The sequence below is a fragment of the Patiria miniata genome, unplaced genomic scaffold (assembly GCF_015706575.1).
Source record: "Patiria miniata isolate m_02_andy unplaced genomic scaffold, ASM1570657v1 HiC_scaffold_17, whole genome shotgun sequence".
NCBI classification, from domain to species: Eukaryota; Metazoa; Echinodermata; class Asteroidea; order Valvatida; family Asterinidae; genus Patiria; species Patiria miniata.
This window is the reverse complement of record NW_024037055.1, coordinates 13,083,089-13,110,738: the sequence shown is the minus strand read 5'-3', so window position 1 is coordinate 13,110,738 and position 27,650 is coordinate 13,083,089. Positions and strand designations below refer to the sequence as shown.

At 40.3% G+C, this 27,650-nt stretch overlaps 1 protein-coding gene across 2 annotated transcripts; it reads right to left on the bottom strand.

Moving 5' to 3' along the window:
• Positions 1-4,932: 4,932 nt before the first annotated feature.
• Positions 4,933-26,132, bottom strand: LOC119723887 (NLR family CARD domain-containing protein 4-like). Of its 2 annotated transcripts, XM_038194780.1 has the most exons (6): positions 26,061-26,122; positions 24,927-25,001; positions 20,069-20,138; positions 12,377-13,341; positions 9,103-9,222; positions 4,933-8,121 (listed from the first exon to the last, which is right to left on the bottom strand). In XM_038194780.1, exons 4-6 carry the CDS (start codon positions 13,158-13,160, stop codon positions 5,216-5,218), a joined length of 3,810 nt encoding a protein of 1,269 aa, XP_038050708.1. In that variant the 5' UTR covers positions 13,161-13,341; positions 20,069-20,138; positions 24,927-25,001; positions 26,061-26,122; the 3' UTR covers positions 4,933-5,215. The 2 variants fall into 2 exon arrangements, with proteins under 2 accessions (XP_038050708.1, XP_038050710.1); XM_038194782.1 differs by lacking the exon at positions 24,927-25,001 and having other exon boundaries at positions 26,061-26,132.
• Between the last annotated feature and the right edge of the window lie 1,518 nt (positions 26,133-27,650).

Here is a 27,650-nt window from a genome sequence, read left to right as displayed (position 1 = left end):
TTGGTCATTGACCTCGGTGCAATAGAGGGCGGTATTCAAAAAAGTTGGTTTCGGACTTTCGGACTGGGCGGGGTCAAAACAGGAGGGCTTTGGGCAACCTCGTCCCCAGGGTGTCGAGCAGTACGCGCCCACCACTACCTGCTCTCTCTCCCTGGTATTGGATCATTTACATGTGCAAGATTTGTGCACACGTATGCAAATAAGGAACATTCTGGTGCCTGGATATGCGTTACACGTTAGCGTTTGTTTTTGTATGCGGTGTCTGGGGTAAAAACAGAGTCAATTCGTAGCAGCGCGAGCACGGCATGAGTTATGAAAACACGATTTTTGAAATCAAACTGTTACGATCTTATCGAGACAACATGCAGTATCATATTTCATATTAATATGAGCAAATTGGAAAGGAATTTAGTATTTTCGAGAAGGCGTGGACGAATGATCACGAAAACACGTACTGCACGTTGTGAATAATAGCACCAAGTACACGATAAAAATCCATTACTAGCCAATTGAGGTATCCAATCAGGATACAGAAAGAAAGTTTCCTATCCAGGGTTTACTATTGGAAACGCGGTTGGAAATAAAGCAAGCACTGGGGACGAGGTTGGGCTTTGGGGTCCTCTGTATTGTGGTGTTATGTGATTTGTCTCCCTCACATTATATTAACTGATCAAACCAAGCGTAAAAAAATCCACTTAACATCACTTTACAACTTTTTGCCTGCAAAATGAAAGGAATATGGGTTCATATTAATGATGTTTATACCTCCCAATTCTCATTGAATAAAGAGGGGGGGGGGAGGGTCATTAAGTAAAACTGTACATTGAGCAATATGCAGCAACAAGCAACTTTTAATGTATCTTTTTCTTCAACCAAATAATTCCCCTTTTAACTTGTCTCTCCCACAGTTTCACCCAGCGCTGTTTAGAACTTGACACAAAAAACCCCAAAAAACCCACACAGCTGTTAACAAACAAGCAATCAGTTACAAAGGCGTCTTTATTTAACTACATCGGCATACAACAACAATCCCATCAATTTTAGATGCAACTTAAAAGATGTAAGCTTAGTTCAAAAACCAAAATACATGATGCAAGAACAAAAATGTATTTTAATTTTTTTATAACTTCATACCAGGAATAATCATGAAGCTTTACTTTCACTGGAAACTTATCTATAAATACAAAGTAAGTTAAGGAGGAGGTTTCAGTACTGTCTTTTGAGATGAAGGAAAATTACCACTAAAAATCTTTCTGGAGTATTGCAGCAAGGAAGTAACAAACAACCTTTAGAAATAAAACAATACTGCCAAACATCAGGATCCTTTGAGTTATCATTTCCAAACCTTTATGAATATTCAAAGTGTGACAACTAAAACAAAGCAGCAATGCAATCCTCATTTTGAAAGATTGGATCAAATCCGTGATGGCTGTCTCATGCGCAATGACAGAAAATTTACAATAATACATGAGACAATTTCACATACATGTACATGTATGTTGTGTCCTTACTTGGTGTAGCCTTTTCTAAAGTCAGAGATTTACATTGACAGCCAAAAATGGCTGGGAAAAGAATTCTATTGATTTGCTTGAAAACCTTGTGTATCATTAACTCAAACCCTTTGCTCAATTGTTAGTGACACAAGACAAAGAGAAAAACCCACACTAGACTATGTCAGCCTGCTATGTCAGCATTACGCTAATGATGCGGGCATTCAGTGCATAATAAAGGCAACATTCATCTGGATATAACAAACATCTGACCCATTGTAAACACTATACAATGTACATCATGCAATATGTGATTCCTGATATTAAAAAGATAACAAATCTGAGTTGTACTGGATCCAATGATGGCAAGTTGCATGATTCTTATGACTTGGTACAAAAGCAAGGCAAGTTGGCTGTTATAAAAAAGTACATCAGACTATATATTAATACAAAATAGAAGTTATAAAAATAGAACAATCTGGCTCACTTTGCCCAATCTTCAGATGAGCAATATCAAATAATAGTTTTGTTTGCATCTGAGACAGACCCTACTAGGATTGAAAAGTCAAGCCATCTCACTTGATTTCTTTTATTTATTTATTCCTTTTCTTTATACCCAGGGTGTGCCTGGAACAGTTGTAAAAAAACTTCCATGGGGCCCTGCATACATTACAAATTATTAAATAATGTTCAGCACAGTAAAACTCATAAGAAAAGTGCACTGGCGAAACAGACAACGAATATTAATACTTACAAACACAGGTATTTCAGAAATGTTTACAGAAATGATTGTACATTGCAGGTCAATCAGGTCAGTAGGCAATTTGCAACAATATTCATTTAACAAGTGATACAAAAATAACAAAAATATAAAAATATAAATTACCTCTGCATATTTACAAACAATTTATCATGTAATGTACAATTATTACAGTTAATGAGAATGGCTGGTTGTATTTCTACATGTACATGTTATTCCCAATCATCATACCATAGAGTAATGACCACACTACATGTAATTACAACTGTTACATCTGTCACAGTCAAGTTACTGGAATACAGAGATAAGGATCCTCATTATTCACAGACTACAGACAGTTCTTGCAAATATCTCCCTCTCTGAAAAATATCCTGGGTAACTAGCATTTGAACAAATTTCAACATTGTTCGTAAGCCCCTTGGTACAATGTGCAAAGTGCAGTTAAACTAACCAATACAGAAATCATTTTCTTGGGCAGATCTTTACTTGTTTTTACAGAATTTGACAATGAGACTCAAAAAATGTCACCACTAACCAGCACTTTGTGCTGGATATTTCCCCATCAATGTGGGAAGGTCCAAATTTGACTGTAATGATTAATCTGAGCAGACAGTTCAAGTCAGTTGATGCAGCTAAGGGTTCAAAGCTGACAAGGCCAAGGGACTTTCTGTATGGGGCGGGGAGACATTAAGGGGACAAAGGAATGTTGACTTTCAGTTGATAAGGGTGATTGAATTGGCTTGGAGTCAGTGCAAGATCTTCAAATGTATGAGAGGTAGTACAGGAAAGAAACACAGCAGAAGAAACAGCGAGAGCTGATAGGCACTATGTGTTGTCAGAGGGTGAACTCACTCCCTTAGGAGAAACACAAACCAGCAGAGATAGACAGAGGCATGTTCAAGGAAAGATCCCCTCACAGCTGATAGGCAGAATGTGTTCAGTCACAGGGCGGTAGATGACTGGGACTCACTCCCCCAGGGGAAACACAAATCATCATAAACACGCCAATGCATGTTCACAGAAATAATCCCTCAAAGCTGATAGGAAGTGTGTGTCAGTCAATGGGTGGTAGATGACTGGAACTCACTTTCCCATGTGAAACACAAAGTGTAAGAAACACTCAAATGATAACTTCAATGAAAGATTCCCTCATCACAGCTGGTGATTTTATAACACAACATGTTAAGTTAGAGGGCGGTAGACGGTTGGAACTCCGGTCCCGCCCGTCCCTCAGGGAAACAGAAAGTATAGGAAACACTCAGAGACATGTAAAAGGAAACATCCCTTCACAAACTGACATCTTCCCCATGTTGTGAAACCTTCTTTTAAGAAAATACCCAAGTATATTATTCGTTTTTGGTACCAGGATTTCACCAAGCTCTTAACTCAACTTGAAATCACATTGGGGTTGATTATTACAGTTGACCAGCCACAACCAGCAGGAAACAATTATCATCACTTGACTGATTGACATCAATCCTTCTTGATTGACCTAAATGCACACAGAATTTCAATAAATGTAACATCCAGTGTAAAATTTGTTTATGTCTAGTAATGAAACCATGTATTATTTTTTGAATCAAAGAAAATGGTGCATGAACAACAGATTCCTAAATGATTGTGTCCCTGTGTTGTGTGCATGCATGGTGTATACTTGTGTCCAAGCACTGGACTGACCACCTGTAGTGTTGCATATTGCCTGGAGGGATTAACCAGATATTGTTATACCACGGTAATAGATTGTGATTTTTAATTGGTCGAGAACCGAGCACGTGATGTACCATAAACACACACATGTACTGTGTCAGGGGACTATACCCGTGTCACATGAGTGATACCTTGATCGTTCTCACTGTATGTTGTTTCCGCCTTGTATAATAGACACAGCCCGGGTAAGAGGCGTCAGACAGTGCGTGCGCATGTCAGATTAATGCGCGCATTATGTCGGATGGACGCACATAGACTATGGTCGCAGCTGTGATTGGTACATAACGGGGCAGGGATTGATGGATTGGTCTATTCTGGAAAAGGTAAATTAATTTGTGTTCCTGCAATGAACAAAATATTCTGTGTGAATATTCACAGTGCAGTAATCGCGGATCTTTTCAATACTTCCGTGATTACTGCACGGCAACTGGAGGAAACCCACAATTTCAGACGGCTGGAATCTATTACCGTGGTATAACAAAACAATTGTTGCCTGCGTTCCATGGGTTTTGTACACCCTCGGGTGCAAATGGAATCCGAGGCGACTCTCGGGTGTACAAAACCATGGACCCCGTCACAACAGGCAACACTTGTATGTTACAGTGGGATGTGTAAAATAAAAGCAACAAAATCCTGGTTTGAAAAGACCCTGGTTTTTAAAATGCAAAATCACCTCATGAAGACAATGTCAGATTAATAACAGAATGTTACAATCAGAAATTCACCTTTCCAGCTTTGAAATGGGCGACAACATTAAACAGTTGACTGATAGATGTGTACTTGACTTGCATGATGTTGCTGAGTCACCAATGTCTTGTGTTAATGAAAGTAAAGATTCTGCAGTCCGACCAATTTAGGCAGAAGTCCTGCCCATCAGTGCCACACCTACTACAATGTCATCTATGCTTCACATCTTTAACTGTCAATGTGCAGTGATGTGCAGCTTAATAGAAAGAACGGTTCCAATTAATTGCCATGAAGGAGCCACATGTATGCCACTGAGGAAATCTCTTGCTTAACTCAAATCACTCCTGTTACAATTTTGCTTCTAGCTAGGTTTTAGATCTTCCCTCTAACTGCCTAACAAAAAAAAAAGCTTATGAAAAAGCTTGGGCATAGTTTATATTATTCAAAACCAAAGTATGTGGAAGATATTGTTACTCATATAGGTTAACTTAGTGACATTCACATGCTTTTGATGGTGCAATGAATGGGCAGTTAAAATTACATGCATTCCTTCCCACAGCAATTATTACTATTAATACCGCATGTCAAGGTCTAATCCATTCTTCCTTAGGTCACTGAGTGACTCATAAATATGGTTCTTGTCATCCTCTGTCAGGTCACAGTATCTGAGGTTCAGCCTCTGAAGGTGCAGCAGCTGCTTTACCTCCATGCACCACAATGCTGCTGTACCACCCAGTTTATTACCCAAAAGAACCAATTCAACCAAGTTGGGTAGATCCCTGAGTGACTCAGCAACATGTTTGAGGTCCTGTCCATTCAATGAGCATTCACTCAAGCTCACCTTTGTAAGGGACTTCAACTGCTTTAAATGCTTGCACCATAATGCTGCTGTACCACCCAGGTTAATCCCAGAAAGATCCAATTCACTGAAGTTGGGCAGATCCCTGAGTGACTCAGCAACATGTTCGATGTCCTGTCCATTCAATGAGCAGTAACCCAAGTCCAGCTTCCTGAGGGACTTGAACTGCTTCAAATGCATGCACCACAATGCTGCTGTACCACACAGGTGATAATTTTGAGAAAGATCCAATTCTCCCAAGTTGGGAAGTTCCCTGAGTGAGTCAGCAATATGTTTCATGTCCTGTCCATTCAGTGAGCATCTACGCAAGCCCAACTTTGTAAGGGTCTTCAGCTGCTTTAATTGTATGCACCACAATGTTGCTGTACCACACAGCTCATTATCAGAAAGATCCAATTCAACCAAGTTGGGAAGTGACTCAGCAACATGTTTGATGTCCTGTCCATTCACAAAGCATTTACACAAGCCCAGCTTTGTAAGGGTCTTCAGCTGCTTTAATTGCATGCACCGTAATGCTGCTGTGCCACTCGGGTCATGATATGAAACTTTCAATTCAACCAAGTTGGGTAGATCCCTGACTGACTCCCCAACATGTTTGATGTCCTGTAAATTCAATGAGCAGCCACTCAAGTTCAGCTTTGTGAGGGTCCTCATCTGCTTTAGATGCATGCACCATAATGCTACTGTTCCACCCAGGTTATTACCAAAAAGGATCAATTCACTGAAGTTAGGTAAATCAATAAGTGACTCAGCAATAAGTGTTATGTCCTGGCCATTCAATTTGCAGGCACTCAAGTGCAGCTTCTTGAGAGATTTCAACTGCTTCAAATGCATGCACCATAATGCTGCTGTACCACGCAGCTCGTCACTACAATGAATATAAAATTCACGCAAGTTGGTTAGATCCCTGAACGACTTAGCAATATCTGCCATGTTGCTACCAGTCAAATACAGGCAAAACGAAAAAACTACAGCATTAAGGTTTGTCATTGCACACATGGTGACAGCTAACTTCTCAATAAACCATGTCCATTTATCAGCGAGTACAAATAATTCCTTTACCTTAGCAAGGTATGTGTTGCCACTGTTTTTTGTCTGTTCAGCAACACTTTTCAGAAAGTATATGACTGAGTTCAGACAATCCCTGTCCCAGTTAAATCCATCAATGCAAATATTATCAGTTATGAATGAATGTATGAATTCCTCTGGAGGCAAACTTTCAGACTGACCTTCAAAGAAACAATGAAGTGCCAACTGACCCATCTCTGATTCGAATGACAAGTCCTCCTGACACCTCACCTGAAATACCTTCATTATCTCATATGTACATGCCTCATTGTCACCACAACAAAAGCGCAGAAGATACTCAAACCTCTTTGCACCCTTTGACATAATTTCATTCAAAATCTTCTGAAATTCCTCTGGGTCTGCTTCTAACAAGCTCTGCAAGTAAGCAGCAGCAGAGAACTCCTGGAATGTCTTGTGAAAAAACTGAACACTGTTGTGACTCTGCAGTCTCTTGCGGACTCTCTGGCTGGTCAGAATACCTGCTTTCAGAGCCAGCTCAAGCACACTCGGCTCAAAGTCACTTTCTTTGAAAGAGAGTGACTGATCTGGAGAAAGAAGACCATGCAACGCAACCTTGCCAATTTCAATCACAACTTTTGCTGCTTCATCTTGTGAGTCCAATCCTTTTCTTCGGAAGATATATGAAAATCCATCATGATACAGACGTGACATTGTTTCTGGGAGTGTACACTTTTCTTGCCATAGTACACACATCACAAGAAGAAGCATTGGGCTCGCAGCTAAGTCAATCAAAAGGCCTGACAATTTAATCTTTTCAAGAAGCCCCTTGGCCTTGTCAGGTTCACCAACAAAAAAATTATTAACATACTCGGTGACATTTTTCCAACTGAAACCCATGACCTCGACATGTGTGAATGGGTCCTGAACCAGTTTCTCTGATACAAGTCTGTCAACATGTGAGGGGCGGGTGCTTACAAGTACAGTACAACCCCTCAACTTCTTTCCATTAAGGATCTCCAGGATGGAACCAAATGAAGAATCACACAAGGTGGTGGTCATGAGCTCATCAAAGCCATCTAGTAAAACAAGGACTTTTCCAGGACTGTTCTTGATAAACATGTCAAGGGTACCTCTTTCAATACTTACATCTTTAGCCAAGAGTTGGTCAAAAACTGCATCGACAAGATCTGAACTCTGCTCCAGTGCGTGCATTTTCAACAGGAAGACAAGTTTGTACTTCCGTAGTACCCGACTAGAACCAACTGCCCAATCATATGCAATTTTGTTAAAAAGTGTGGTCTTTCCTCTACCAGCTAACCCAGTTAAAACAGCTATAAGGATCAGATCTCCCTCTTCTGTCTCACGTTGTAATATATCGTCATATGATGCCAGCTTGACTCTGTCCTTACCAAGTATTAACTGTAATTCTGTGTAAATTTTCTTTATGTGTTTCCTGTCATCACCCACCCATGGAATCAACTTAACAAAGCTACCTTTCCTCCTGTAGTATGACTTCAGGGCATCTTCACAGCAATCAGCAGGATCTTGGGCTGGACTGTCAAGCTTCATCTTTTTGGGGGCGCTGCATCCTACAATGTTGAAATGACCATAGAGTTGAATGACTTAATCATGCAATGCATTGTGGCATCCAAGCAATAAATTGGCTCCTTGTCTGTAGAAAGTACCATTTAGAGCTGAAATATTGGCTCATTGTATGCAAAAATTTAAAGCTCTAAAAACTTGTTGGTTAAAGCTTGGGAGGATAAATATTGACAGGATTGAAATAACTTCCCGTTCACTGATGCATGAATCTTAGGCAATTAACATGTGCTCCTCTCCAATGCCACACTACATGTTACAGCCACGTGCATCATACGCGTCTGCACGCATGTTGGATCCAGTAAGCCCCGCCCACTGTGCATGTAGGCAATTAACATGTGCTCCTCTCCAATGCCACACTGCATGTTACAGTGAGCGTCATATAGATACGCATACATCTGTTCGCATGTTGGATCCAGTAAGCCCCGCCCACTGTGCACGTAGGCAATTAACACACCGCTCCAGAGTGGTGTGATGCATGTGCATCATCTTCAATCAAATCAAATATGAGAAGGATAATTGTGTGTATCACTGTCATGAAAAAAATATTCAGTGAGATGTCATTTTTCGGAGTTGAGGGATAAAAAGTGGGGAAAAAGTCGGAGCAAGGTAAACAAAACTAGGAAAAAGTAGGAAAAGTAGAAATACTTGAAAGCCTGAAAAATGTTATGCAACTTTAATGTGGGACTAAGATCTATCCTTTTTCAAATGTGGCACACATATGGGCGCTATTTAAAAACTTAATTATTCAACAAATTACAAGACTTAACCATAAATAGTGCCCTCCAATTGTGTCCACCGTATTTTGACCTGGCTTCTAGTTGTACCAAAGAAAATTAGTGACTTTCTAGCTCATGGAACTGACAATCGGTGTCCATGTTTATGTAGTATCATCTCCCCCCCCCCCCCCCATTTTTTTTAAAAATTTAATATCAAATTACTTTCATCTTAAAGAACAAGATTATATTTACCTGGTCCCTGCAACGGGAAGTTGTAATTGATATTAACTCCACTTGAACCAGCAATGATAGGATTGTTGCTGCCACTGATTGTGACGCTGTTTCCGATGGTTCCACTTCGTTGTGGGGAATCTACAATCAGAAGCAGGAATAGAAATATCAATACAAAATGATGCCTCCACTCAATTCCATCTCTATTTGTCGTCTGTACTCAGAAACATTGCCTTTCTACGGAGCCCCTATTAAAATAGGGACAGTTCATTTTTTTTTGTTTATCTTGTCCACACGATATAATTATGTTATGTGCACGAGACAATTATACATAAGGAGCTAGCTGCATGTGCAGCATGAACAAAATCGGACGAGTTTGTGTGTAACAAAAACAACGTGTTTATTGGGAGGGGGTGTAATAATGCATGTACTATACGTTACATGTCAAGTCAGTTAGGACATGGATTTTTTTTTTGGGGGGGGGGGCGCTATCATGATTAATTTTGTCATACTTGGCCTTTGTTGAGAAAGATTAGTGTTTTATGCTAAGTAAATAGAGGAAGAACCGGTATGTGCACGCAAACTTCAGAGAATCATCAATTGATGTTAGTTTTATTGTTAGAAAATTCCAAGAAAATTGCCGACGTGAATTTAAGTTGATTTAAATGATATATAAGGACATTGGGATTTGTTATCAGCATCAGCAAGTTGAATGGATGTCAATTAGACTGGTTACTCTCCCTGCCAATTTTAAACAGAGTCTCATTTTTGCTGATGAGCGGGGAATCAGTGGCGTAGCCAAGGGGGCCTGGGACAAATTCCCAGTGCCACCCCCCCCCCCCCTCCCCCGGTGCCCTCACAGAAAAACTGAGATTTCCAGCTTGCCAAAGTAAGTGTATTTTTAAAAGATTTTGTGAGTTATTACCCCGAAGATGAATGTAGATTACTATTTTTGTCTTCCCTGAGCAATACTGCTGTATGAAAAGTCAACAAATTAATAGGAAAAAAGAGTGCCCTCTATCGTTAAAGAGCCCCCCCCCCCCTCCCCTTTTCAAACTTGAAAGCCCTTGTGGTGGCATGGACATTTGGGGGAAATGTTGTTGGGTCTGTCCTTGGTGCCCCCTCATAAACTGATGGTGCCCCTAATAACCCACTGACAAAATCCTGGCCTAGCCACTGGTGGCAATATGGCGAAGGATGGTAGACCTTTAAGGTTTTCTAAGGATGGGAATAAGCCTAGGTCCCCACCTAGAACAATCAGTTCAATGTTGGACAGCTGATTGTCTGATAGGTGTTTACCATAAGGCATAGTTTTTTAGCCTTCAGCTCAAGAAATTATCTTAGAGTCATTTTTACGCTTTTGCAAATTTGACAGAATTGAACAGATCTGCAAAAGCTAGATCATGGCAATTGTGGCTTGGCAATGTTACATTGTTTGTGCTGAGGCCTTTGTGCGCAATGTATCGGTACAAGGTCAGCTGATAACTTTAATTCACGATCACGTGTCGGCAGCAATTTTTATCAATTGATTATTCCCCAAGTTTACCTGCACATATACCAATTCTTCCTCGCTGTTTTCTTAGCTATAAAACATAAGTAGGTTTGGCCCTTTACCGACGTATAAATCCCGGGGGAGGGGCAAATTCCATCTTATGAATTTTTAGCTATAAAACACTTCTCTCTCTCAAAAAGGCAGTCTCACATTCATCAAAAATCCCCATCTATCTGACTTAACATGTAACATAGTGGCTGCATTTATGATTACGCCCCCTCCAAAATAAACACGCTGCTTTTGTTACAAACAAAGTCGTCTAATTTTGTGCACACCGCGTGCAGCCAACTAGCTCCTTATATATAATTATGTCGTGCGCATGAGATATTATTTCGTGTGCACAAGATAACAAAAAATAATACTATATGTCCCTTTAGGGGCTCTGTACCTTTCATAGAAGAAAAACATTTTGTATTCAATCTGACAATTAATAGACAAAAAAGTACCAAAATACCAGGCAACATCTACCAGTACATGCATGTCTTAAATCTTCGGGTGAGGTGGGGAGGGGGAGGGTGGTAAATGCCCCTCCACTAAAGGTAAAAAACCGACTACAAGCAACTACAGGGCGAGTAAAAAAAAAGAAACCCAAATGCCAAAAAAAAAAGTCTCCGGTTTCTGGTATGGAGCTTGCCCAAAAAGTGGTGCGGCGACACGGCTTTTTTTTTTTTTTTTACCTGATTTTTTTGCTTCAAATGTCGGCTGATGACTGCAAATAGTGCCCGACTAAACTTAGTGCAAATATATGGGAGTCCAGAGAGGCCACATAAAGCTTATTCTCGACCATAACCCAATCTAAAAACACGTTAAAATTGTGCAGCAGCAGGATTCCAGTCAAACCAGTGAGTTTGGCGGTTTTGAGACATCATCTTTCATTGAAAAAAACGTTTTCATTTTTCCGACGCGCATGGCTACGGCGACGCGCGCGCATACCAGAAACCGGAGACATGTTTTTTTTTGAAGAAGTTGTGCATGTAGCACTTTCCAGATCTAGGATATGAAAGCTAAATTACTAAGCTTTCTGTTAGTGAAAGAAACATTCAAATTGCTCATGCACTTTTGCAGTTTTGAAGACAAACACCGTTTTTAACCTTGTCCATGAATCACATTTGGCATGTGATATTTCAGTATTAAAAATGAAACCATATGTCGCACCCTGAAAATGATATCAGAATAATTAATCCCATAAGTCTCTGGGGTAGCCAAGAAGAAGGCAGCTAGGGCAAAACAATAAACTATTGACAGTATAAAGCCTCATATTTTAAGCACTTCGCGCCAGGTTTATTTTTGCCGAAAATGTTGAAATTTTCAAAATGCAAAATTTGCCAGCCAACTTCTGATAAACATGTACATGTACAGCCAAACGCCACAAATACTGATTCGCAAAAATGATTTGAACAGTATTTGTACGATATTTCTTGTCGATAACTCATACATGTATGTTTCAACACTCAATAAATGTTATGATTAGTGCCAGTTACCATGGTTATGAGAATGTTCTGATGTGTTTAATTGATATGGGAATAGTTTTCGTTTTGCTAAAATATCACTAACCTTTGTGATCTGTGGAAAAGCTTAAAAAATGGTGTTTGCCTTCAAAATTCCTAAACCTGGAAAAGTACATGAGCAATTTGAATGGTCCTATCACTAAATAAACACTTAATAATTAGGTTTTCATATCCTAGATCTGGAAAGACACCATTTGGGTTTCTTTTTTTTACTCACCCTGTGATGCGTACTTACCTAATGCAGCAGGTACCTGAGCCTCCTGTTGCATAGTGGTAGGGGTATAAATCCGTTGGTAGGCTGCTGCAGATTGTTGCATCATGGGAAGGATGTCATCAGTCCGTTGGTAGGCTGCTGCAGATTGTTGCATCATGGGAAGGATGTCATCAGTCCATTGGTAGGCTGCTGCAGATTGTTGGATCATGGAAGGGACATCAGTCTGTTGGTAGGCTGCTGCAGATTGTTGGATCATGGAAGGGATGTCATCAGTCCATTGGTAGGCTGCTGCAGATTGCTGCATCATGGAAGGGACGTCATCAGTCCGTTGGTAGGCTGCTGCAGATTGTTGCATCATGGGAAGGATGTCATCAGTCCGTTGGTAGGCTGCTGCAGATTGTTGCATCATGGGAAGGATGTCATCAGTCCGTTGGTAGGCTGCTGCAGATTGTTGCATCATGGGAAGGATGTCATCAGTCCGTTGGTAGGCTGCTGCAGATTGTAACATCATGGGAAGGATGTCATCAGTCCGTTGGTAGGCTGCTGCAGATTGTTGCATCATGGGAAGGATGTCATCAGTCCGTTGGCTGGCTGCTGCAGATTGTTCGATCATGGAAGGGACGTCATCAGTCCATTGGTAGGCTGCTTCAGGTTGTTGCATTATGGTGGGGACATCAGTCTGTTGGTAGGCTGCTTCAGATCGTTGCATCGTGGTAGGGACATCAGTTTCTTCGCTGGCTGCTGCAGATTGTTGCATCGTGGTAGGGACATCAGGCCATTGGTAGGCTGCTTCAGATTGTTGCATTGTGGTGAGGACATCAGTCTGTTAGTAGGCTGCTGCAGATTGTTGCATTGTGGTAGGAACATCAGGTTGATCGCTGGCTGCTTCAGATCGTTGCATCGTGGTAGGGTCATCAGGCCGTTGGCAGGCTGCTTCAGATTGTGCATCCATGGTTCTTTGGATCACCGGCCCACAATTGGAAGTCCTGTTTTTCAATGATTAAGGAAAAACTGTGTCACGTTTCATTCTTTGGTGGATTAACTTTGGAATATTTTAACAGATTTGTGAACGCACCCACGACCACTGACAAGGCAAATGGCAGGGCAAGCCTATAGTCTGAGCATTTGGGACTCTCAATAAACCTGATTGACATTCGCATTGCACCATGGGTACAGAAAACCAATACAGTTTATGCACAAACCAATTGGGGCAGTGAGCCAGTCATGCTTTAAAGTATTTCAAAATTGATCATTGTATAATTCATCTATTAACAAATTAAAGCGTGGATTATGAGAAACAATTGGTACATACACTTTAAAAGTTTTTAAACTTTGAAAATAAAAGAAGAAATAATCTCAAAATTTATTTCCAGGTTCCAGTCATCGGGCTCAGTGGAACAACAAAATTGGTCACAGTAGAAGCATGGAGCTTGACAACTTGATTGGCCAGTATTGGCATTATATTCATGTTCATGGGTAGTGAAACACATGTCTCAAAAGGGATTCACAAAAATTCTCTTGATTGTGATAAGCTTTAAAAAATGTTTGTTTTTTGACAGGCTTAATTCACATATGTTACACCCCAATTTGACTATTGGTCCCAACATATGTTGGGATGGTCCCAACCAGAGATGCTACAGGGTCTGCTTGAAAAAAAAACAGGGAACAGGGTCTGATTGAAAAAAACCGGAACAGCTGCTTGGAAAAAACGGAATTATATTTTTTTTGTGAAAAAGCCACTCTGACACAAAGTCCCTGTTGTCATCTTTCTCTTGTAGCTAAACCCAGTTCCATTTATTTTTTATTTTTGCTTCTGTGGCCTTTAACTTTAAGCTGTCGGTTCGTTCAATCACTTTGAATTTTTCCATATTCCTATTTTGTATTCGGCCAACCCGAATTTCCAACGTTTTCTAGACGAAACATGCACCATTCCACAACACTGTCAGTGTACAGTGTACATGACGTGACGAAAACATGGTTGGTACCCGGTGGTTTTTTTATTCACATACATGTATATCACTGCGCTCGGAAACCACGGATAACTGAAATGATAGACTTGATTTCGACGCGTGCGCCATTGTATACTGAGTGCAAGTACGTTGGCCGCCTGTATCGCATGCAGGCTCAGCAACAACAAAAGACTTGTTTTTAAGAGTACCTGACTTCAAAGAACAACGTTGTGCCATGCGTGCCCAAGGCCTGTACTCAACTCGAGAGCGCTAACGAGGTAAACATCAAAAACCAACGCATTTCCACAGCTTTTCTTCTCTTTTTCCAGTTTTTTTTTTTTTTAAGCCAGAAAAAAGAACAGATTAAAAAAAAAGGAATTGCGGCTAAAACTTAATCTGTACCCATCATCGTAGTCTGAACATTTGGGACTCTTAATACTGTGTATGATAATCCCAAATCTAAGGATAGTTTAACACAGTGTAGCTTAAGTTGGGACCATCCCAACATATGTATAGATTTTCCAAACTTCAGCTGCATTGGCCCACCCATCGTAGTCTGAAGATTTCATGGATTTGGGACTCAATACAGTGTATGATAATCCCAAACCTTAAGATAGTGGAAACGCACATATGCAATACAAGAAAATAGACTGGCACACGGAACCAGTCCAACATCCCTTTAGTACTGCAGCTGCATCAATTAACTGTGTCAAAAGAAACATCTAGTACCTAGCATCTCTGTTTCTACACATTTTCTCAGGGCAAGCAACCAGACTACTGAAGGGACATTCTTTCCAAAAAGAAATGTACATGTACTTTAGAAATAAAAACAAGAAACAATTTTGGGGTACTCAGTTACGAGTACATGTACAAGTATAAGGCCAAGTAGAACAATTGTGATTGGTTAGTGTTGGTGGGACCTGAACAATTGCTGTTACCATAATTTATTGTCCTTGACCAATGCACATAGCTTAATTGTGCTACATGTACCAAAGTAAACTTAGGGATGCCTTTATGTTGTGCAAACCTGACATAAAACAGAAACCGACCCGTCCCCAAAGCGACTTCGGTTCGGATTTGGTCGGTCGGTTTTCCCATCATTTCAGTCGGGTCAGCTTGGCTTGGTTTTGGTTTGCCTTTACGATTTTTGGGTCAGGTCGGTTCGGTTAAGCCGTCTTATGAGGAACCTGAAATAAGCCAGCAAAAACCTTAACAGTTTGCAAACTCAGAGGGTGTAACTGAAGACAAACACTGAAGAGTCTCACAGGCCGTGCTCCAGCCTGAAGGGCCTACATGATGCGTACTTTGAAGACTGCATGCCTTATGCCCTCATGCATTATTTCCTGCACGTCACATCAAGTACAAACATTTTTTAAAGACTTCGCAATGCCTATACAATAAACTGACCAGTGTAATAAATAGTGTGACCGTGCAGTGGAACTAAATTTACCACTGCATTAAACTTCTGTTTTTGTGCAAGTGGCCAGTCTGTGGAGTGTGGATTGGGATGAATGTGATTATTACGACTGCGGTAATAAGGGAGTCCACCTGGGCTAGGAAAATATTGAAGCATTTCCTATTAAGAAAACAATTAGAATTTTTTCTAAAGTCAAGTGATGTCCAGGTATGGAAATTCTTTCTGAAGTCCGATTTTTGAATGATAAAAAACACCCTTGACTCTAATTTAGTAGAAACTATAAAAGACTGAGCTGAGAGTAGACTTTGTAGTTTATTTACGTGTTAGAAGCACACACACCCTTACTAGCAATGCAAAAGAAGTATCTGCTTTCTCAGATGTCTACTTTGCATGTAATTTCCAAGCTTGTTTGCACACGTTTGTATCTAAATTCCAACATCGAAAAGATCACGCGCAATGCACACGTAAGGTCCAATGCTAGCACAAAAAAAGACCACGGAGTGGACGTGGCAGGTCTGGGTTGCCACGTGTGCCTTGACTAAAGATATAAAAACGAGTGCAAATGAGCCTGGAAATTACACGAAAAGTAGACGTCTGAGCAAGCAGATACTTCTTTTCCATTGCAGATTGCTTAAGAGGATGAAATAAACTACAAACAAAGTTTGAATGCAAAAATCCAATTATTACAAAGTCCTTAATGTTTGGGTATATTATGCAGGTGTGGCCTATATTGACGGAGGTTGTCCAGTAAATTGGCCACATTTATGGGGCTAAGCTAAAGCTGGGGGGCCCGTAAAAACACGACCTCAATCCTGTCAGTAGCTCTTTCTTGGGGCTGGCCTAGCTTAAGTACATGTAGCTCCAGCTGACATGCTCATCAGGAATTCACATGTAACGCTGGAGACAAAACTACGTCTTAAATTTATGTGAGATTGTAAGAGACCCTAAAAAGATGGCCTCCACAAAATGGTTATTTTTTTCCTATTATTTTGTAGTATCCCAACCCAGATTCCATTAAACATACGTCATAGTTTGCACTCAGTCATGTCATTCACGAAGCCAATGATCGACTTGAAACAGAATAGAAATTACTAAAATATGAAAAATGTTGATGATTTCGGTGGCTTCTTCAAAAAAACTGTCCAGTGCCACTGAACTGTCATGCACGGCTGTATTGTGTGCTTGTGCCGATCAGCCAATCAGATTATTCTTCGAACATGTCGAATAATTGAGGAATAATCTGATTGGCTGATCGGCACAAGCACACAATAAACATGATAAACCACAACACAGCCATGACTGGACCCATGAACATGGCTATACAACACCTCCTGCTTGTTCTTTATCCTGGTTGGCTGAAACGCGGTCACGTGTGATTCACTAAGATCTATAGGCTAGTGTATGAACTTGCGTCAGCGTGAACTAGACATGCTAGACGCGCTTCGAGACATTGCGCGCGCGTAATTTCCAGAGTATAAGCCTAGTGCATAGAGCTATATTAAATTACTAGAGCGCTAACTCCTCATTCTTGCGCATGGAGACGCTTTGAAGCCGCTCTGGACGCAGACATTTTTATTTTATGTGCGTGTTCGTAGAATACAATCAAAATAGATGGATTGAATTTTAAAGTGTACTCTAAATGCAACGCGCAAGTAGAAGATACGCAAACAACTTAAGCACGTCATGGCGGTTCAAAAAGCGTCACAGGGAAAAGCATCTGCAACTGAGGGACGCGCACATACGGAAGACGGATAGTGCCACTCAATGAGTGTAAATATATTTTTTTGGTGCGTGTGAAAATATCTTTTTGTACAGCGGCCGCCACTTATATGTGGCGGCTGCCAGAAAATAAGTGGCGGCCGCCACATAAGTCGTCATAATAAGTCAGCCCCACCGGTCACCATTTTAATGTATGTCATATGTACATGTAACAGACTGGCACAACTTTCCTTACTTGTACTGTGATCTCCACGGTACGCATGTAAAGCGTATATGCATCGTTGGTAAAGAGATAACACAGTTCTGGAACAAATATAAGGCTGCGATCCAGGTATGTGATAGTACCTCCCTGGTTTATACGCACGCACAAACACGCAGGGAAATAGTAAAAACTTTCACATGGTTGAGTTGCTGGAATTGACCAATGAAATGCTGCAGTTACCTGATGAATATTTATGAGGTATAGTAATAAGGCCACAAAAGAAAATAGTTCTGCTTCCCGTTACCCGACCGACCCTATCTAGGCTGCGACCGTAAAAATTTTATCGGCAATTCCAAAAAAAAAGAAAAAAAGATTGAATAAATAAAAATATAATCTTGTCTTTTCTGTCTTCACAAAATACCTCTCAACAACCCTTTTGCATCAAAAAATGCTTGTATCTATTTGTTTTCTTACTTACATTCCCTTTTTTTTTCAAAAGAAACCTTCGCGATATAATTACTTTGCAATTTGACGTCACGGTGACTATAATCATGTCGCGATGGCTGGTTCCCGCCGCGCAGGGGCCAATTTAGAAGACATGATGAAAATGCAGTAACCAGTCAATAGCTATGCTACCGACAGCGTGCTAGCAGTGCAGGCCACTGTCAACTGGTCGGATTCGACATCGTAAAAATGCCAAGAAAACACCAATGGAGAAAGAACATTTTTGCAAGTTAATTTACAGAATTGATCTAGCTTGACTGTGTATGTATTTTCTGTGTTAAAGAGTTCATTTTGAGATCACACGATTTGTATAAGTGATACATGCCGCGTGTTTCCCAAAATTTTTGACCGAAAAAAAAACAGGTCTGTCAGCCCATGGTGCCTAATTTTGTCTAATCATTATAACACATCTCTTGCTGGTTCTTTATCATGGATGGCTGAAACACAGCCATGTGTGGTTCACTAATATAGACTAGTGCATGACATTTGCGTCAGCGGAACTAGACGCGCATCAAGACATCACGTATGCGTAATTTCCAGAGTATAGTGCCCGACAGGGCACTATATTCAAATGTTTTGACTGGTTACATTACCCTCTGTTTCAACTTTCATGTATTGCGTTAATTGCTTATTGTTGAATTGCTTATGAGTCAAATGAGACCGTAGGTTTGCATGGTGAGCATTGTGGACATGATCAATGAATGGGAGGTTTGCAACACCATGGGAATGATATCTTTGTGAGTTGTGTGGTTCTGAAAAGAACCAGTTGGTTTAACTCCGAGTGAGTTAATTGTTGCATTAAAACAGTTCAAATTAAAAACTCTTATTTTATATTTTGGACAGAGGTATGTTATAAAACTCATGTGGCATAATTTGGTCACTCACTAGTGCATGTCAATGCCCCCCTCGGGCCTGTGAGTGACCAGAAGAGGGTCCTATATCCCTCGGCCTTCGGATCACTCACAGTCCCTCGGATTGTACAGACGTGCACTAGTCATTGCCAGTCTATAGAGTACAATAGTGTGACCATGCAGTGGAACTTCTATTTACCACTGGATGAAACTTCTGTTTTTGTGGTGTGGCCAGGTCTTGGGTTGGGATGAAGTCATGTGATCAATGACCGCCAATCAGATGGTCAAAGGGGATTTGACGTTGTGTAATGGCAGACATTTTATTCCCATTTTTCAGGCATGATACCATTTGCAGAGCTCTGTCAATCAATGGTGACAGTCAGCTTTAAAGGTACTGGTACATGTACATGTAGCTCAATCAGGTGTTTCACGGTAATATGCGCCATCTTGCCCGCGGGGCAATTTTACACGCATTGCTTTGTACGTATCGTCAATGAAAAAGTTTGGTGCTTCCAAGTCATTATGCGTTCATTCCAAAATGCGCCCGCATCTAGCAACCTATGTTCTTTTTGCCCCGCAAACAAGATGGCGCATATTTATACCATAAAATGCCAATTATTGCAGCTATCCAAAAGGTAAACTGACAAAATTATTGTTGAAAACCTTACTTGGTTTAAAGATAGCAAACTAGTGACATTTTTCTTTCTGGCATGCTGTCATTGTGAAGAAAACAATAAAACATGATGCGTCAAGTGTCACATTTTTGGAAATTTCCGTTACTTTGGTTCATAATTTGGCGAATCCCTGAATGGGTGCACACACAAGAGTTGACACGGGGCACACAGGCGCGCGGTTGCTATTTATTCGTCAGCTCAGTACCTGAATGAGAATGTGCCCTGGATCGATGCTGATTTTGGGCGCAATTCAAAACATGACTCGGCAACTTTTGAATTGAAACCGAGATCGTATTCACAGAGCTTCATCAGGTTAGTTTTTAAACACCCATCTTAGAATTTGAGAACTTTTGGTGTTCGAAATAAAATGCAAAATGACAAATGATCTAGACCCTACCTTTAATGCAACAGATATCTGGCTCTGGACACGTACCCATCAACAACCCAAAAGACTGCACCATCAATATCTACCAATCACAAAGGTAAAGGCCAACAAATGATTAATGATACACAATCTACTTTGTATTTCTGTACATCCACCAGAGTTGTAACGAGTCACTGAATCTTGGGACTCAAGTTGAGTCAAGTCATTTTAAGGAAGTAACTCGGGTCGAGTCGAGTCATTAGGTCAAGAAGGTCGATTCGAGTCACAGTGTTTTCTCGAGTCAAGTCGAACCAAGTCAACTTTATGCTTAAGTTAATTCGAGTCACTGATAACACACGATCACCATGTAATAAATGACGGAATACAAGAAGGAACACAAGGCGCCACTTAATTATGAAGATAAACTGTCTGGGATAATTTAACACCGACATCAAAACCAAATTGCAACATCCAAAACTGAACTGATCATAGAAAAATATTATTTTTTGAAAGCCGTACATAGTCATCTGATGAGGGGCTCTAGTCGAGTCGTTTGCTCGCAGTGACTCGAGTCGAGTCAATCGATCATTTGGGACTCAAGTCGAGTCGCCAAGTTGTGTGACTCGAGTCAAACTCGAGTCGAGTCATTGACTCGAGTCATTACAACTCCAGCATCCAATCATATTTGCTTATTCCTGGCAATGTGTAATTTAATGCATGCGATTGAAAGAGGTTTCTGATGAAGCGTTCAATTATAAGTCAAAGTGGGAGCAGGCCTAGTTGACCTCAATATTAAGAGAATAAATGTGTGCTGGGCCAGTTTGAACACACTGTTTAAAGGTACAATCCATCATTTGTGATTTGTGCATTTTATTCATTTGAAGCAACAAGCTTGCTCACAATCTAAAGAAGGGTGTTAAACAACTAAACTGATGAAGTTTCAGCTCAGCTTCAGCAGTATATTCCGAGAAAAACAGCATTCAAGGATCTCAATTTCAAATCAAAAGTTGCTGAATCATGTTTTGAATTGGGCCTGAATTCAGCGTCCGAGACACGTTCTCACTGAGCTGATTGCAGCTACGCGATGTCGCGCACCTATCAGACGAATCATAGGAACCACGAACACATGTGCGTCCTGCCAACACTCGCGCACGCGTGTACATCGTGCCAACGCTTGCGCCCACTTTGCTGAATAAACAAACTGCTTATGGAAATTTCCAATGGTGCGTCTTATGGAAAGGCCATCCATCTTTCATTGATTTCTTCAAAATGACAGCTTGCCAGAAAGAATAATTTCACAGGGAATTTATTCCCCTTAATATCTTTCAACCAAGTATGTTTTTCAACAATAATTACGTCAGTTACTTTTTGGATAGCTGCAAATGATGGACTGTAGCTTTAACATCGGTTGGAATCTGGATGCTGATAATATCCGAGCTGAAGCATCCAGAAACAAACTTCACGGAAAAAGCGCGACGCACGCACCAATCTCCATATATGGAGTTGTGTTTTACTTTTTGCAAGATGGGCATTCAATTATATAGCTAGAGGGGTGTTTTGTTGAACAAAATCGTTGGAAAAATTAAAATTTTTGACTTTTGGACAGAAAAGCATTCAATCGTCATAACAGACATTGAAAAAATATATTAATCGAGAGGAATACTGTAAAAGTAGTGTTTGAAATTCTCTTTCTTTTTGTTGAGTAGGGCAGAGCATGATTGGCTTTACGATAACTAATTACGTTTGAAGACGTTGAATAAAAAGGGAGCTGACTTGGTCTTTGTTGCAGGATGGGGTGATGCCGGGGAACATGCCTTTAATTTTTAAACCAGTTGTGATGCCACCATGAACTTTTGTAAAACTAAAGGAGATAATCTATTATAGTTCATGTCTAAATCTCATCAAGCTTCTACAGGTATGTGTAGTTTTTCCATTTCGAGTCAAGGAAGTCCAGCATCACATTTAAAATGTATGTCAATCAGAAATAGCGCCCGTCAGTAGGCCGTGTGAAACACAAGCGGGGAACCTTGCCGACAACAACCTGGATGGGGTATGTCGGAGAGAATGCCTCTCATTTTTATACTGATGGCGATGCCAGCCTGACCTTTTATGGAAATAAAGGAGAGAATCTGTTAAAGATTGTATGTAAATCTCTTCAAATTTGCATGTGTACTTTTTCCCACCACAAGTGGAAGAAGTCCAGCACCACGTTTAACATGTACATTGATCAGAAACATTATAAAGCCCCAGCGCTCACGTGAAACACAATGCGGGAGAGTTTGCTTGCATACAAGCTGGACAGGGTATTCTGGGGAAAATGCCTCTCATTTTTAAAGTGATTGGACATGCCACACTAAAGGTAAAATAAAGGAGAGAATCTGTTAAAGTTCATGTGTAAATCCATCATTAGTTTTCTATTTGTAGGTTTTCTACAACAAGTTTGAGGAAGTCCAGCACCACATTCAAAATGCACATCAATTGTAAACAGTCTTATGCCTCAGCGTCCACGTGAAATGTGGGAGACCTTGCATGCAAATTGACCGATCATTTATGATGCCACCCTGATTCTTTGGCATCCACTAGTCGAGGAGTGGCGATGCAATTAAAATGAGAGGCATTGATTTCCCCGGCATACCACATCCGGCTTGTATTGCAAGCAAGCTCTCCAGCATGTGTGTATCACACGGGCGCTGACATGGCCGAGGCAAAAGACTGTTTCCGATTGACATACTCAGGGGTGTGAGTGACCACTGATCAAAATAGCTGAAAACAGCTGGAAAAAAGGTGAAAAAATCTCCTATACTTTTGTACACAGCAAGTGAGGGAAAAAAAGCTGAAATCCACAACAAAAACTGCTGAAATCAGCTTTAAAGCTGAGATTTCTCATCCCAGCATACTTCTTGAATGTGGTGCTGGACTTCCTCCACGTGTTATGGACAAACTACACATGGAAACTTGATGAGATTTAACACATGAACTTTCTTTAGTTTTATAAAATTTAAGAGTGGCATCCAATTGCTTTTACAATGAAAGGAATTCTCCCCAGTGCGGCATACCCTCATCCAGCTTGTATTTGCAAGAAAGCTCTTGTGTTTCACGTGGGTGCTGAGGCATCATCATACAACTGTTTCCGATCGACGTACATTTTTATTGTGGTGCTGGACTTCTTTGACCTGTTGTGGAAAAACTATACTGATGAGAAATTTGATGAGATTTACACATGATCTTTAAGCGATAGTATGCTTTAGTTTTACACAAGTTCTGGGTGGCATCGCAATCAGTTTAAAAATTAGAGGCATTATCCTGGCTAATAATATTAGTAATATTACCGCGTCCCACTTGGCGAAGCATTACTACAGATACCATTTAGCCTACACACAAAGACCAAGTCCATTCTTTTTACAAGTCAGCTTAACCCCTAATTCCCTAGTATCTGTTACTAGGAACTGGACCAATTCCATCAAAAGCCATCAATCACTGTGCGTCTAATACAAAACTGAACATAATGGAATCCACCACTGACGCACTGGTTGACATTCATGGACTTGCTACACATGGCTTTTATCACAATAGCAGTACAGGAAGCTGAGGCAAAATCAATCGGATACCCCAAGCACTGCCTCACGTTCAGGCCATTAGGCCTAAGTCCATCATACTCCATCAATATTTAGTCACGCTAGGCCTTCTGGCATGTCTGGACCCCAAAATCCACCAAAATGGGGCAATGGATTTTGATGGAGTTGGGGTGGTTTGGCTAAATTCCCTGTTTATTCAACATCTTCAAATTAGTTATCATACAGCCAATCATGCTCTGCCGTACTCAAAAAAAAAAGAACAGAATTTCTAACACTACTATTCTAAATTACAATATTTCTCTCGCGATTAACATTTTGTTTTATTTGATGTCCGTTATGGAGCACCATAGTGGTGAATGCTGTGCATGAATCTGGGGAAAGAATGTAGTATTCGGATGCCATACGCGCCACCTCAGCAGTCGTGTACATAGCCCCATAAATGTGGCAAATTTACTGAACTACCTCCATAAAAGGCCACACTTCCACTTCCACCATCAATGTACAAAAACATTTCAAACTCTGTCAAATTTTGATTTTCACATTTAGGCTTAGTTTGTAGTGTATTTTTGCTTTAGAAGCATACTCACCCCCTTTATAGGCTAATCAGAAGTGCTGCCTTTTTCAGATGTCTAATTTTCGTAAAATTTCATGTTGAAAACGAATCTGGACATTTCACTAAAACTAGACGGAGAGAAGCCTTCTAATTCTAGAAGTACCCAGCAAACAGGACGCTCAGGGAAGGGCTGATAATTCACGCTCTGATTGGATAGATTTTGCGTGACCTGTGACCTGCAAGTCATCATGGCCACAACTCTGCAAGGTTTTAAACAGCCATTAAGTAAAGACTGAGCAATGATTCATTGCTTTTTAAAATATTCACGACATTCATAAGGCCGAGGGAATGAAAGTCAAAGAATACCGTCCTGCTGTTTTTGAAAAACAGTGAGAACTATTTTTATTATTCATTATTCTTTATTCTGAAGCACTAACCAGAATTTAAGAAAGTGTTTGGAAAAACGGCCACAGGCAGTCGTTGGTATCATGCAGCGCTAGTGCTGGTCATGCTGGTAACCGCGCGCTATACATTGTATGCACGTATTGATGTACCGCGTGTTCACCATACTCTGTACGCGTGGGCAGATTGGGTTTCGTACCAATGTGGTACACAGAATACGACTATTCTGGGAAAGATTCCCATATCTGGCCACCAGTAATTTTTCCCTTAAATGACCTATCAGCCATCATAAAGTGATAATGTCCTAAAAAGTCAAAATTAGCTGGGATAAATTTTGAATGTTTACTGAGAAAACACTTACCCCTTTCAGATCAGTCCCATAGGGTGGGTGCACAGGGTGACAAGTGATGGCCAGATATGGGAATCTTTCCCTATCCTGCGTTAGAAAAATTGTGTAGAGCGGATTCTGATCAAATTAGAAGTAGACTGTTGAGGCAGACTAATATTCTGGGTAAATAATGATTTTTTGGGGTAAATAAAGAAAATTTCGGCGGCACCTTTCAGCACATGCAGGCGGTAGACGGTATTCTACGACTTTCATTCCCTCGGCCAAAATGGGTTGTTGTTTTTTTCGTTGAATAGCTTAAGTGTAATACAGTAATAAAATATATAGGAAAATCTGTAAAACTTATCTGTTTTGTTAATTTTCAATTCCCATCACTTGCTCAGGCTCCGTTTCGAATTCACTAAGGGTCAAATTGCATATTATGCGATGCTCAAAATTTGTCCACATGGTCCGCAATGAAAAAGACATCACATCCGGTACTCGGTAGGCTATGGAATCATGGGCATCGCGAGGGGGGGGGCAAGGGAGGGCACTTGCCTCCCCCATGAAAAGCAAAAAAAAAAAAAAGGAAGAAAAAGAAAAGAAAAGAAAAGAAAAGAAAAAGAGGCGCGAAGACAAAGTGGTGTAAATTTCATGAGTTGGGGGGGGGGGATGTCCCTGCCCCCCTCTAAAACTGATAAATCGAGAATGTGTTGAGAAATACAAGCCTTTTTTGGCCAAAAAAAAATTGTGCCCCCCCTCTAGAAAAAATCCTGGCGACGCCCATGTATGGAATGCGTGCATTTCTATGAGAAAGTTTTCAAATAGCATTTGTGCGCATTGGCCGCCATCACGTCAACTGCTGTCTTAAACAGCTGCAGATTGCCATTCCAACTTCCTTCACAAAATTCTGTGAAGTTTGAGCTCATCAACCCTTCCCAGCGCCAGCTGTTTGCAGGGCGGTGGAAAGGCGCCTACAGTAGTATACGATTACGAGCGCACTCTTGTCTTGACTTTGGAAGTTGGGTTGGTCATTTTTTTGGCAAAAAACCACTCTGAAAAAATCAATGATTGTATCTTTAAAAAGAATCAAAATAGTCACGATGCTATATCCAACCCTAATTATCACTTTAAATATATAATTAATGGTAAAAAAACAAACTTTCCAACCTTTAGTGGGCCGGCCGAGAATCTTGTTGATCACTTGATGATGAGGGTTGATGAGCCGTCAGATTTATTTCCTGGTGTTGGTCATCGACCTCAGTGCAATAGAGGGCGGTATTCAAAAAAAGTTTTCAATAACACGGACTGGGCGCGGTCAAAACAGAGGGCTTCGGGGGGTCCTCTGTATTGTGGTGTGGTTTGTCTCCCTCACATTATAATGTTAGCGGATCAAAACAAGCGTCAGAAGTCCAACGTTTCACATCCCTTTACAAATATTTGCTTGCAAAATGAAAGGAAAATGTCTTCATATTAATAATTTGTATACCTCTCATTTGGCTCCTGTTCCTAAAAGAATTGATACACATTGATGATGTGGAGGGGGGGGGGGTAGGTCGTTAAAATAATCCTGCACATTTAGCAGCAACAAGCAACGTTTAATCTACCTTTTTCTTCAACCAAATAATTCCCCTTCTAACTTGTCGCTCCCATTGTAAATTTCACCCCAGCCATATTTAGAACTTGACACACACGCAAAAACACACAGCTGTTAACAAACAAGCAATCAGTTGCAAAAGTGTCTTTATTTAACTACATTGGCATACAACAATCCCATACTTTTAAATGTGACTTATCAGATGTAAACTTAGTTCAAATATCAAAACGCATGAGGCACACAAAACCCTTAATTTTGACCGACATCAATTTCATACCAGGAATGAACATGAAACTTGAAACTTGACTTTCACTGGAAACTTATCAATAAATACAAGGTAATTGTGAAGGAAGAAATTTCAGTACTGTCTTTTGGGATGAAGCAAAATGAAAAGAGAAAATATTTCTTGAGTATTGCAGCAAGGAAGTAACAAACAATCTTTAAAAGAAAAAAACCAACACTTTAATACTGTCAAACATCAGAATCATTTGAAGTATCGTTTTCAAACCTTTATGAATATTCAAAGAGCGAGAACTTAAACAGAACAGCAATTTGAAAGATCGGATCAAATACGTGCTGGCTGTCTCAATCACATAAAACTTACATGAGACAAATTTCATATAATTGTTGTGTCCTAACTTGGTGTAGCCTTTGCTCAATCAGAGATTTACATTGACAGCAACAAATGACTGAGAAAAGAGTGCTATTGATTTGCTTGAAAACCTTGTGTATCATAAACTCAAATGCCATGCTTAATTGTGTGTGACACAAGACAAAGAGAAAACCCCACACTAGACTATGTCAGCCTGCTATGTCAGCATTACGCTAATGATGCGGGCATTCAGTGCATAATAAAGGCAACATTCATCTAGAAATAACAAACATCTGACCCATTGTAAACACTATACAATGTACATCATGCAATATGTGATTCCTGATATTAAAAAGAAAACAAATCTGAGTTGTACTGGATCCAATGATGGCAAGTTGCATGATTCTTATAACTTGGTACAAAAACAAGGCAAGTTGGCTGCTATAAAATGTACAAAATTATTGATACAAAATAGAAGTTATAAAAATAGAAGTTATGAAAATAGAAATATCAGGCTCACTTTGCCCAGTCTTCAGACGAACAAAATAAATATATGCAATATTTACAATTA

Excerpts from the sequence above, each read along its gene's own strand:
- LOC119723887 (XM_038194782.1), bottom strand. The coding sequence starts at position 13,160 with ATGCAACAATCTGAAGCAGCCTACCAATGGCCTGATGTCCCTACCACG. Across the intron at positions 9,223-12,376 it reads TCAGGTACCTGCTGCATTAG|ATTCCCCACAACGAAGTGGA; the intron begins GTAAGTACGCAT and ends TTCTGATTGTAG. Across the intron at positions 8,122-9,102 it reads CTTCCCGTTGCAGGGACCAG|GATGCAGCGCCCCCAAAAAG; the intron begins GTAAATATAATC and ends TCAACATTGTAG.